Here is a 13,613-nt window from a genome sequence, read left to right on the forward strand (position 1 = left end):
TAGAGAAGTGATGAAAATGTTTAAGTGTAAGGGAACATCTTTATGGTCTTTATGGTGTTCTCCTACACTTTATTCTTTCAGGATTTGCAAAGATATTCTAAACAGGACATGAAAAGTATTAAGTTTGAAAGAAAAGTTAGTAAACTGGACTTCACTAAAATTAAGAATATCTGTTGATCAAAGGAAAATGATAGTATACGCCATAACCCAGAAGGTGATATTTGAAGTCCATGTATCTGTCAAAGAACTCATATTCAAAATACTGAAGAGCTCCTGTAAGCAATAAAAAGACAAACTATCCAACTAAAAATAGGCAAAAACTTAAATAGGTATTTCACAAAAGAGCATAGCCATGACCAAGAAGCACATGAAAATGTTCTCAACAACGTAAATCATCAAGAAATGTACCATACAGCCACCAGAATGGCAAACAACAATAACACATGACAATACTCAGTGTTGGCAGGACACGGATCGCCGAAATTCTCAAATATCTTTGGGTAGAATACCCACTTTGAAAAAGTAAAGAAGTATTTCCTAAAGCTTAAAGAAATAGCAACACACAATACAGATAAATCTTACAGGCATAGTGCTTAGAAAAGGAATTAGACACAAAAGAGTACCTACTGCATGATTTAATTTACATGAGAATTCAAGGATAGGCAACACTAATCCATGCCAATAGAGGTCCTTACTAACACTACTCTTGTTTCCCTTTAGAGTCGGTATTCACTAGGAGTCTTTAATACAAGAAATGTCTGATGATCTCATTCTGGATGAGAATTACATAGGATTAAAATTTTGTAAAGCTGTACCCCCTTAATATTTATGCATTATGTTACGTGCATGTTTTGCCTTTATTAAAAACTTACAATATTTTTAAATTTCTATAATGCAAAGTTATCAGACTATCTAAAAACTAACGAAAACGTGTGTAACATAATATTCTTAGCATTAATGAGCTTTTACAAGTAAGAAATTCCAGACTATAAAATATAGACACACAACATGTATGAGGAATTAACAAATGAAATGCAAATTATCAAGACATGTGGAAAGCCAGTGAACCTCACTAATGGCCAAATAATTCTAAGGCAGTGTACAAAAACATTTTTCAATGAGAGGAATGACAAAAGTGGAAAAAAAACAAGGATAATTTGTAAGGTCAGTTACTGTTTAAGGAGGCAGATACTTACCTGTATTTTTAAGTGAGGTTGTAAATTTTCACAACCTTTCTGGAGATTATCTGTTGTTAAGCTTTAGGGTAATCAATCTCAGATGTATTAAAATTTAAAAATGACCATATATTTCAACCTATTTAACTTCTACTGATTCATGTTAGGGAAATAATTATAATACTAATCATAGTATTACATATCAATATGAGTTAGTATATACAAGGTACAGTATTCATTCATTCCACAAATATGAAGCAACTGCTAGGTACCAGATGCTGGAAAAACAGTAGTGCTTTTTATGACATAGCCTCATTTGATCCTTACAGTGGGACTGTAATATCATCATCATCAAGATTTTAAATTGGACGTAACTACAGTTTAGAGCCATTAAAAAGTTATTCCAGGTCACAGGGCTAGTAAGTAGAGAGACGGGATTTGAAATCAGGGAAATTGACGCCAAAGTAAAAGGTCTTAGGGAACTGCACAGGGAATTGTTCAAACACATATATATGTATATGTGTATAGGCATGAGAGCTATAGACACAGATATAATATATGGATATATATATTTAGTGTTTTCTATCAAATAACTGCTAATAATATTGAAATAGTAGAAATAACCTAAATGCTCATCAATACAATCTTGTTTAAAAAGTTTTGGTTACAGCTATACAATTGTGCACAATGCAGCCATTTTAAATGAGAAGGCATACTGATATGTTTCTCATAACATTTGGAGCGGAAGTATTTATTTTTAGAGGCCTCAGAGAAAGCATATGTATGATAATTTCATTTTTGGAAAATTATTATATTTATAACCATATCTCTAGCTATATGTACAAAAATGATGGACGGGTATAACAAAGTTAACTATATCTATCGATGAAGGTCAAAAAAGGAAAATGCTTCCTATTTTATAGAGTTCTGTGTTGTATGGATTTTCTTATAATGAGCATTTTTTAATAATATAAAATAATTCACGTTCCCATTTTAAAGTGTAGACAATTTTATCGACCACTGTGATAGTTATTTCAAGAGAAGTCTAAATACAACTTCTGCTCTTTTCAGGATGTGATGCATATTATCTTCTTAATCTACATGGCCCATTTTTAGGGTGGGAAGATATGAACACCATTAATCCAGTTTATTCCATGTTGACTATTATTTTCCAGTTTCTGTCTAATACTCTAAGTCCTACTTTAACAATAGCCATACAATAAAATACAAACCTGAAAAAAAAGAGAAAGAAAATATAGTTTAAGAAGAAATACAGATGGCCAGGAGGCACACGAAAAGATGCTCAACATTGCTAATTATTAGAGAAAAGCAAATCAAAACTACAATGAGGTCCCACCTCACAATGGTCAGAATGACCACCATTAAAAAGTCTACAAATAACAAATGCTGAAGAGAGTGTGGAGAAAAGGGAACCCTCCTACACTGCTGGTGGGAATGGAAGTTGGTGCAGCCACTGTGGAAAACAGTATGGAGGTTCCTCAGAAAACTAAAAATAGAATTACCATATGATCCAACAATCCCACCCCTGGGCATATATCCAGACAAGATTATAATTCAAAAAGATACATCCACCCTTATGTTCATAGCAGCACTATTCACAATAGCCAAGACATGGAAATAGCCTAGGTGCCCATCAATAGATGAATGGATAAAGATGTGGTACATATAAACAATGGAATACTACTCAGCCATAAAAAAGAACAAAATAATGCTATTTGCAGCAACATGGATGCAACTAGAGATTATCAAACTAAGTGAAGTAAGTCAGAAAGAGAAAGACAAATACCATAGAACACTTATATGTGGAATCTAAAATATGACACAAATGAACCTATCTATGAAATGGAAGCAAAACCACGGACATAGAGAATAGACTGGTGGTTGCCAAGGGGGAGGGGAGTGGGAGAGGGTAGGAGTGGGAGTTTGGGACTAGCAGATGCAAACTGGTATATATAGAATGGATAAACAACAAGGTCCTACTGTAGAGCACAGGGAACTATATTCAATATCCTGTGATAAACCATATGGAAAATAATATATAAAAAAGTATGTATATATATGTGTGTAACTGAGTCACTTTGCTATACAGTAGAAATTAACACAACATTGTAATTCAACTTTACTTCAATAAAAAATAAATTTTAAAAATATATAGTTTATTACATAGTATTCTTACTTTAAAAATAAATGATAGAGACATTCTAATTTTAAAGATTCCCTGATATAGTGGGTTGAACAATGGCCTCCAAAAGATAAGACTACCTGCAACCTGCAACTGTGAGTTTATTTGGAAAAAGGGTCTTTGCTGATGTAATTAAGGATCTTGAGACAAGACAATACTGGATTAGGGTGGGTCCTAAATCTGGTCACAAGTGTCCTGAAAAGAGAAGGGGAAAAGGCCAGGTGAAGATGGAAGCAAAGATTGAAGTTATACAGCTACAAGTCAAGAAACACTAAGTATCGCCAGAAGCCACCAGAAAGAGAGAGGCATGGAATGAATTCTCCCCTCAGAACCTGCAGAAGAAACCAATGCTGAATCCTTGATTTCAGACTTCTACCCTCCAGAACCACCAGAGGACGAAATCTGCTTAATTAAGCTGCCACCCAGTTGGTGCTAATGTGTTACAGCAGCGCTAGGAAACAACTACACCTGGGTATTTTAAAATATTATTTTTGACACAATTTTTAAGAAACAGTGTAATTGGATAAAATAAATAATTTTCTGAAGTCGGACTCTTACCATTTAAGCTCTGTCCTATTTGCATAGTACCAGAGGCAAAATCTGTAATTGAACCACTTAGAGTTCTTGCATCAAAAGCTGTATTATCCTCTTCCAAACCATTGACGAAGAAACTGATTTTTGTCTGATGTACCTGTAAGAAATTATCACCGTTATTATTTTGACTGCATAACCTTTTATTTTATAATAACTACACTTCAGCAGGCTTTCTCAAGTTAATTTCCTACTTCTCCACTTCCCTCAGCTGGAAAGACTGGAATTTTATTTTAATGGCTCAATAATATGTCTTGTGTTTGTATATCTAGATATAAACCTATATGTTATAGTTTTGTGCTGGGGTCATGTCTACCAGGGTATTCACAGGTATGCATAACTGTTTGTCCCATATATTTAACAACTCTGACTGTCATGCCTTTATAAGTGTTTTTGGAGACATGTTGTTTCTTTAGCTACTAGTTAGATTTGTTACAGTCATATTTGGAAACAAATGAACACAAAGGGCAAAAATATTCAAAACCAGATATACCAAAAATGCATTACATATGGATATAATTCAATTTAGGTTGCTAGTACAAAAGGCTCCTTGTAAACATTTACTTTCTTAGGTGATGGTATCTAGTCGGTAATTTTCATCTATACTTCTCTAATACAGAATAACGTAAAAAACCGCCAATCGTGTTCTAGGCTAATTCATCAGGCAACCTAACAACGCTCTACATCAGGGGTAAACAAACTTTTTTGGTAAACAGCCAGAGAAAAAATATTTTTTATTTGTTTGCCAAGTGATTTGGTTTTGTGGTCCAAACGGTCCAGGTCACAACTGCTCAACTCTGCTGTAAATAGGAAAGCAGCCAGAGACAACATGTATGTGAATGGGCACGGATGTGTTCCAGCAAAACTTTTATAAAAACAGGTAACCAGCCAGATTTGTCCCGTGAGTGTAGCCTGACCACCCCTGGATTACACCATAAAAAGTTATGAAATTTTTGTCTGTGTTGATCCCTGAACAGTCAATTCAATCAAACTTTTATGCAGATTACTTCATTGAGAAATTTAATGCCTTGGAGTTGAAGGTCAGATGCTAACATTTTCATTTAAAAATATCAAATCATAGCATTCAAAATGAAATTTTATTAAAATAGCCTTACAAAAATTGACAAAAATAACCATCCTCTGATATATTTAAATCATATGAGTGAACTCCTTTCAAACTGCTTCTCAAAACAAAAAAAAAGCATACACACACACATACGCCTAGAAATTAGCATCATAATTTACTGAAAAACTTATTCAATATGGCTGTTATCCACTCTACCCAACCTGCTTTCATTTAAAACCTTCTTTCATGTTCTTCCTCAACTCACTGACCCTGTGTTGCATTTTACTTAATTACAAAACAAAGCTTTAACATAAAGACCTAAAATTACACACTAGCTCCTCACAGACCTGGATATACACCGTCACTGTGGTTTTGTTTTGTTGTTTTTTTTTTTTGCATCCCATTTTTTACAGCCTGTTACTGTCATTTGGTGTTTGACTGTTATCATTATAAAAGATACAGGCTTTTCTACTTTGTTATTTGTAGCATTATCTCATGTTTTACAACATCTTTGCGCAACATGCAGGCACATGAAATATAACTCGTGAGAAGTTCTCGATGGTATTAATGCATAAAAAAGAATGTGGCTCCATCTCTACTGTCTTTACCCGGCCAAAAGCTGATGAACAGCCAATTTTCCTTTATCACATTAGCACAGCCATGAGGGAAACGCATTTGTTCTAGTCAGCTACACTAAAGATACTATTACCAATCTAACATATACATGTTTTATATCAGCAGTATTCTCAGAGCATGAGAGAGCCAACAATATATTAACACTAGCATGACAGTTTATTTAAGAAAAGAAAATTGTCTCTGTAGAGGGACAGAAGTTAGAAATGTATGGCTAAAGCTCGGTGTCACTGGCCTAATAAAGGTAATAATTCTTTGGCTTTCTTTACAGCAGGTAACATCCTGTGACACTTCTGTCATATCATTCAAATAAAAATGTTGTCTTTTACAAGTTTAAGTGCACCTTTATTTTGAGTCAGATAGAAAGCATGCTTTTGATTTTCTGTATTCACTGTATTATATCTGTAGTCAAGAGTTCAGGGCCTTTCTTTCTTTTTTCTTTTCTTTTTATCAACTCATCACATATTTGCTTAGTAGAAGGATTCAGTGTCACTGCAGTGAATTCCAGAAGAATGTTTTCACTTTGCTGGTCCTTAAAACATGATTAATGATGATCCCAAGTCACTGTCGCCTGTTTGTGGCACCCCCCTGCAACCACCTTTTTATAAATAAGATTAAATCCTCTTTGGTGTTCTGTACCATGTTTTATATTCCAGGATCCTCTACGCTACTTTGCAGTTCAGGTCTGGGGCCCCATCACACTGAAACTGTAACCGTGATGGTGGCTCTTTGCAATAGCTCACCATGATGATCCCCTTGCCAGTTATTTGGGGGAATAGGAATATACACGACAGAATTTCTCACCTGTGAAAAGAAAGCCTTCTCCTACAGTGCACTTCCCACCTATCTTTTTATCCACCTCTCTGAGGATTAGAGGAGTTTGTACGTGTTTATTGGTGTGGCTTGAAGGAATGAATTGGCAAAACCAATAGCAGCTGTAGAAAAAGCCTTAAACGCCTTTATAAGACGTCCAAAAACATTTTGGAAAGAAGATACAGGGGAGCAAGTCATTCTCCAGCCTTCATTCTCTCAGGGTTTCAAATGTTATTTTAGCCATTGTTTGGGGGAGCCAAATTTGGTGTCCCTGGGATAGGCTGTACTCATTCCTTTGAGCACAAGAGTGTAGTAGACTTAAAAATGTAGAATTCCTAACCATTCTCATGCCTGATTAGAGAGGAGCATAATTCAGAATTCCAGAAGGTCACACAACTGCTGAGAAGCTACCAAGGGAAAACATACACCCAAGTTCACCTTGTAACTGTCAACAATGGCTTGTTCCACTGAAACGCCAAATGTCTGTTGCTATGCTACTCCTGTAGGCCACCACCACCAGGAACAACAACAAAGAAAAAGGAAAACAAAAAACTGCTGATTCAGGTTGGGAAACAAAAAGGCAGAGTACCTATGCTGACTTCCTCATTGGAGAAATAGTTTTATAGTTTTCCTGTTGCCAATATCCTCCTAATTTAAATTTAATTCAATACGGCATTAACCCAGCACCCACAGTGGCACTATGAGTTACACCAAGAAAATAAAGTCACTGTACTTTTTCTCAAGGAGCTCGTATGTATGAAACAACAGGGTAATTTTCGCGTACTAAATAGTGTCTGAGTCACTACAAATGATGACGGTTGTTTTTTACTTATGTACTGAATCTTCGTGCAGTTAATGCAGTGTTGTCTTTTTTTATGGAGTTGCTTTGAGAAGTTACACCTTCATCCATGAATGTGTGGTGTATAAACTACTTTTGGACCTTCTCTGTGGGACTTGTCTTCCTAGAACCAACTTATAAGCCTCCCAAGAATATCAGTTTCATTAATGTGATGGGTCTCATTTTAAAACAAAATCATTTTCAGCCTTTTGAAAAACACCTTTTCCATAGATTTAACACAAAGTGATCTGGCAACAGATCGTGAATTCAAATTCACTCTCAGATGATGATGGATGATACAAATACAAAAAACATTTTGAATGCTAAGGATTTCAAACAAAAAAGAAAACCACTGTGATATGAATCTGAAGGGAAAACTTTATGGAGGAGAAAGTGTTTTGGACTTTCTGAAATAGAAATTGCCCTGAAATAGAATTTCTATTTCTAGGATAAAGAAGGATTTGCATAAAAGATTCAACTATTCCATCTATAATTTTTAAGCATAAGGAAGGCAATTTATTCTGAAAACTTCATAAGGTTATTTTAAAATATCACATGTATGTTTCATCCCCTACCTGAAAGCATGTGGAATGCCACTCTGCTTACCGTCCCAAACCAAAGGTCTTCCGAGGTTTTCCCTCACTCATTCCATCCACTTTAATTTCTAACTGGTCACCAGTAGCCAACCTCACCTAACTGGTGAGGTTTCTTTACTGTCTGATGATCCCACAATGCTTAATTCCATCTCCATGTTTTATTCAAGCTATTTCCATATGGGAATAACCTTGCTACTGCTTTTCATTTACCTAAATTTTTAATATTTTTCAAAACATATATCTCAAGTCCTGTATCCTACAACGATCCTTTGTTGAATACTTCAGCATTATAAAAGTGCTCTCATTTATTGAAAAACTAGCATGTCAAGCATTGTTCTAAATTATATATTCATTTTTTTATCCTTACAACAGCCCAAGGCAGGTTTGGCATTATCTGCAAGTAATGAAATGGAATCACAGAGAATTTTTTTTAAAAAAAGGTTACACTCTTCAAAGTCACATAGAAGAACAACTGGTTTCAGAGATTGCACCCAGAGAGCATTTAGAAATAACCACCATCTAGTTTATCAGACCCACCCATTGAGTTTCTTGGCTTTAACTCAACACAGTGATGATTCAGGCTTTGTATCAACACCTCCCATAATAAGAAGAGTAACAACTCCAATGAGCTATATAATCACTTGCCATTTGCCAGGCAGTGCGCTGAGTGCTTTACTTATAGTATCTCACTGGGCTCTCAGATTGCCCCTCTACCGTGTTACTATCCCCAAAATGAGGGCACTGAGGTTTACCTACTCCAGTATTCTGCTTCTGCAGACTTTGGGAACCCTTTCATCTTTGAACAGCTTTTACTATTATAAATGATTGAACTGAAAGATATCTCCTTATAACTTCAATTCGTAGGCCCCAGCTCTAATTATTGAGACCACGTGCAAAAAATCCAATCCCTTTTCCACACGAGAGTCCACACATATCATTTTTCTCCTAAGTCTTCTTCCAGATAAATGTGTTTAGTTTCTGTGGTGTTCTAAATATGACATGGTTCTGGGTCTCTCTCTTCTTAAAATGTGGCTCCAGAAATACTACAATCTCTACATGTGGTCTCCCGCCAAACTGAAATAAGATTATCACCTTAATATAATCCAAAACTGCATGCTAGATTTCATGACATCATACAACTAAAACTGACAAATTAAGTTGAGCTGACTAGTCACTAAGACACTAAGTCTTTTTTTTTTTTTTTTTTTTAACTTACATCACTGTTAAAGCATATCTACTCCATCCTATACATAGGCAGTTAGTTTTTTGGACCAAAGGACAGGAATTTATATTTATCCACATTATATTTCATCTTGTTAGATTCAGCCCATTGCTCCAGGCTGTCAAAATCTTTTTGGATGCTACGTCTATCATTCAATGTATTTAACATCCTCCAAGATTTGTGTCATTTGAAAATTTGATGAGCATGCCCTACATGCTGGGCAGAAGCTCAATAAATACTAATTGATTGACTGACTAATAGATACTCCAAAAACAAAACCACCAACACAATCTACACTATTCTGCAACTGTAAGCAATAAAGAAAAGGCACCATTTTCTAACAGATAAAATACATCGTACAGGGATTCTTCACCTTTGTAAAGTGACCTTATTTACTAACATGTTTTTTTATAGAATCATATAATTATGAATAAATACGCCAGTCTATTAAATATTTTCTATGCTATGTTTATACAAACAACATGAAAAAAAGAGTTGAGGTAATTGTTCATGGAAGGTTGGTTTGGTAGAAATTAACCGCATGAGTTGCCCACAAGTACTTGCAATGTGCATGCGTTCCCACTACTGGTCTGATTTACTGATAACATCTTATATCTCATTCTCTTTGTATGAAAGATGGCTACAGGGAAATGACTTCAGACACAGCAATATTCCTCAAGATTTTCTTGCTTGTTTTTGTTTCTTTTTTTCACTTCCCATGAGCTCGTACATTTCATTTCAACACTCCTCTCCCTGGCCCCTTCTCCCTTCCTCCCTGCCCCGTTCATCCCCCCACCCCCTCCCCACCAGACCCCTGTCGCCTACATACAGACTTTTGTTTTTTCCTCTCTGAGTAACTCAGACAAGCCAGGCCCTGGAAGTGATCCATGCCTAAGTGTACTACATTTTCACCCTAAGTATGATGCTTTGGATTTACTACTCACCCTTGATATCCATTAAAGTTCTCTCTCCATATACTGCAACCTCCTAAGAACAAGCCTCCAACTTAATTAATCTCTAGAAATTTAACATAGGAATCTAAGTAGTTTTCTTTGTCCTATCTTGAGTAGATGTGAAACCCTCATGGCCACTTCTTCCGAAACTATTAAATTACTCTCTTCACTTCAAAAAAAAGCTATTAATTTACACAGACACACACATACACACACACACACACACACACATATATATATAAAATAGAGAAATCTGCCAATGGTTTGATTTACTATTGATTTCCTAGGGAATGGGAATAGAGCCAGCCCATTTTCTGTAGATACTGTCTAGGAACATTTCATGCACAATTTCACATTTGGTACAGAGATGACCACAATGTTCTACACTCTTAATTAATCTCAATGTACCATTAGTTCTTTTTTCTATGTAATCCATATGGAACAGATGACTTTGCAAAGATTATTAGAATTAGTTTTAAAATACTTAGTAACCTTTTCAGCATTTTATATCCCCAAATCTGGAAGTTGTTTATTTGTTATGCCTAAATTCCCCTACTTAAAAAGTCAACTTCTTATTTTGTCTTCCATGTTTAGGAAGAAAATTGTTCATCACACCCTTCATTTAAAACCATAGTTTTTTTGAAAATGTTTCAGTTGTTTGAATATTCAATGAGTACATTATAATATGCTAAGTGTTAGGCTACATATAAAGCATATATAAAACACAGACCTTTTCTTCAAGGAGTTTGTATTCTGTAATGGAAACTGGCATATAAAAATATTTTCAATGCCAGGTGGGAAAATGTAATAAAATAAACATGAATAAAGTGCTTAGGGACAAAGATGAGAAAGAGAAAAATAATCTTAGAAGTCTTCTCCTCCAAATACTTCCCCATTTCTCTTTTTCCCACTGTAGTGGCATTCCGATGAGCTGCCTATACTTGCTTTGCCCAGTTTATCTTTTCCTATTTCCTAGTCTCAATTAGTAGTTTCTGGTTTTTATTACTTACAAAAAAACAAACAAACAAAACTCCATATTACAGGAAAGTAGTAGGAACAGTACAAGAAGTTTTTTCTGAAACACTTGAGATTAAGTTGCTGACTGATTTACCCATTATCCCCAAATATAGTAATGCATTTGGTACCAAAAAAAAAAGATATTCTCCTAAATAATCATAATACAACCATCAAAATCAGGAAATTAACACTGACACATCCTTATCACCTTATCCTCAGACACCATTCAAGTTTTGCCAATAGTTCCCAAAATGTCCTTTGTAGATTACAAACCCAGTCCAGGGTCACATGTTGAATTTAGTTGTCACAACTCTCAGGTCTCCTTTGATCTAGAACAGTTCTTCAATCTTTCCTTGACTATCATGATCTTAACACTGTTGAAGACTACAGTCTAGCTATTTTGTAGACTGCCTCTCAATCTGAATTTGTCTGTTTCCTCCTGACTAGATCCAGGTGATTCAGAGATCATCTTATTACATCTTATGTGTTACATAATTTCTAGTTGTTCCATTACTGATGATGTTAACTTTAATCTTTTGGATTAAGATGGTATCTGCCAGGCTTCTTTATGTAAAAAAACAAAATTTCTCTTTGCAATTAATAAGCATTTTGTGAGCAGACACTTTGGGCAGATATCCTGTTCTTTATTAAGCTTTCATTGCCTGAATTTACTTAACTGTATCTGTATGGACTCATGAATCCTTATGTTATTCAGTGGAATATAATAAATGTGCTCAATATGTATTTCAGTGCTCAAGCTGTTCCATGTTTAGACAATGAGTGACCCATACTTCCCTGGCCTGGCCCTGAAATCAACCATTTCTCCAAGGAATTCTCGTTCCTTAAGTGACAAGTGGTTTTAGGAACAAAGAATCAGTGCTGTATACTCATCCTATTACTCCCACGCCCTCCCACTCCCTCTTAGTGGACAGAGGTAGAGAATACGAAGATAGAAAGATAGATTAGATCGATACAGACACCTACACATTGACTTATATAGTATTTCTATGTCTATCTATGTGTGTGTATAAATATATATATATATTTATGCACACACATACATACATGAAATGGGATTACACTGATAAGTTCAATTCTGATCCAATACTCTAAGGTTCATTCTAATTTCTCTTTTCATATTTGCAACTCCCTTCTCTGAAAGGGAGAAACCTGGCTCCCATTATCTTCAATAAACATACTTATTTGATTCTCTTATACATAACCAAAATCCAGTTGCCATGACCAGATACACAACCCCAAAGAGACCTCTTCATCACACTTAGGTCCTGACACCTGTGCCAGGCTACTCTCTCCATGAAAGCATTCCTCCAGCCACTCAAGCTCGAACACATCAACATTTTGATGCCAGCTGCATCACCACAACTCCCCTATCACGGTCACCAATGAGTTCCATGAAGCTAAAAGCAAACAGTAAATTCCTAGTTTCCAACTTACTTGAACCATCAGTGGCATTGACAGAGCTGATCATTCCCCCCTCCTTGAAATACCTCTGTCATTTGACTGCCTGTACATCAGACCCTCACAATATTCTGCTTTCCCCTCAGGCTGCTTCTCTCAGTCTCTTTCAATGGATCCTCTTGGACCTGTAAATGTTGAAGTGCCCCAGGATTCAGTCTTTCGATCTCTTCTCCTTTCTGCTTATAAGTAAGTACTCCCTTGATAACATCACCTTGCCTCAATTCTTTAAATACCATCGTTAGGTTGATGACTCCCAAATGATTATCTCTAACTCAGACTTCTTCTAATCTAGACCCTATACCCATCTTTCTATTCAACAACTCTTCTTGGAAGAGTATTAGATCATTCAGGAACATCTCTGCCCCAAACCTGATTCTTCCACAGCCTTCCCCACCTTGGAACATTGCAATTCCCTTCCTCCAGTTGCTCAGCCCAAAATCCTTAGGGTCCTCCCCAACTTCTCTCTTTCCTTCATGCCTCTCACCCATTCCATCAGCAAATCCAGAGGCCCTCCTTTCAAAATATAACCAGAATCCACTCACTGCTCACCACCTCTCTCACTACAACACCAGCCCAAGCCCTCTCTTCCCTAGATTTTTGCAATGGCCTCCTAACTGGCCTCCCAGATTCAATCTGTGTTCCCCTTCAGTATATTCTCAAGACAGAGGCCCAAGGATTCTTGACAAAACGAAAGCCGATTATGTCACTCTTTTGCAAAAGACTGTAAATGGTTTTTTTTTTCAGTTGAAGCATGGTTGATTTACAATGTTGTGTTAGTTTCTGGTGTACAGCAAAGTGATTCAGTTAGACATATATATTATATATATATATATATATATATTCTTTTTCATATTTTTCCCATTATGGTTTATTACAGGATATTGAATATGGTTCCCTGTGCTACACAGTAGGACCTTGTTCTATATTTTATATATATAGTAGTTTCTATCCACTAATCCCAAACTCCAAATTTATCCCTCCCTCACCCCCTTTCCCCTTGGGTAACCATAAATTTGTTTTCTATGTC

At 35.8% G+C, this 13,613-nt stretch overlaps 1 protein-coding gene across 1 annotated transcript in view; it reads right to left on the reverse strand.

Moving 5' to 3' along the window:
• USH2A (usherin) overlaps positions 1–13,613 on the reverse strand; it is a 777,251-nt gene that overhangs the window by 719,256 nt on the left and 44,382 nt on the right. Inside the window, exon 3 of the mRNA XM_022579226.3 lies at positions 3,937–4,069. Coding sequence (XP_022434934.3) covers positions 3,937–4,069 — 133 coding nt within the window. The remainder of the gene's footprint in view (positions 1–3,936; positions 4,070–13,613) is intronic.

Source organism: Delphinapterus leucas, chromosome 1 (assembly GCF_059928025.1).
Source record: "Delphinapterus leucas isolate spDelLeu-1000000601 "Yukka" chromosome 1, BTC_Dleu_Yukka2, whole genome shotgun sequence".
In the NCBI taxonomy this organism is placed as follows: Eukaryota; Metazoa; Chordata; class Mammalia; order Artiodactyla; family Monodontidae; genus Delphinapterus; species Delphinapterus leucas.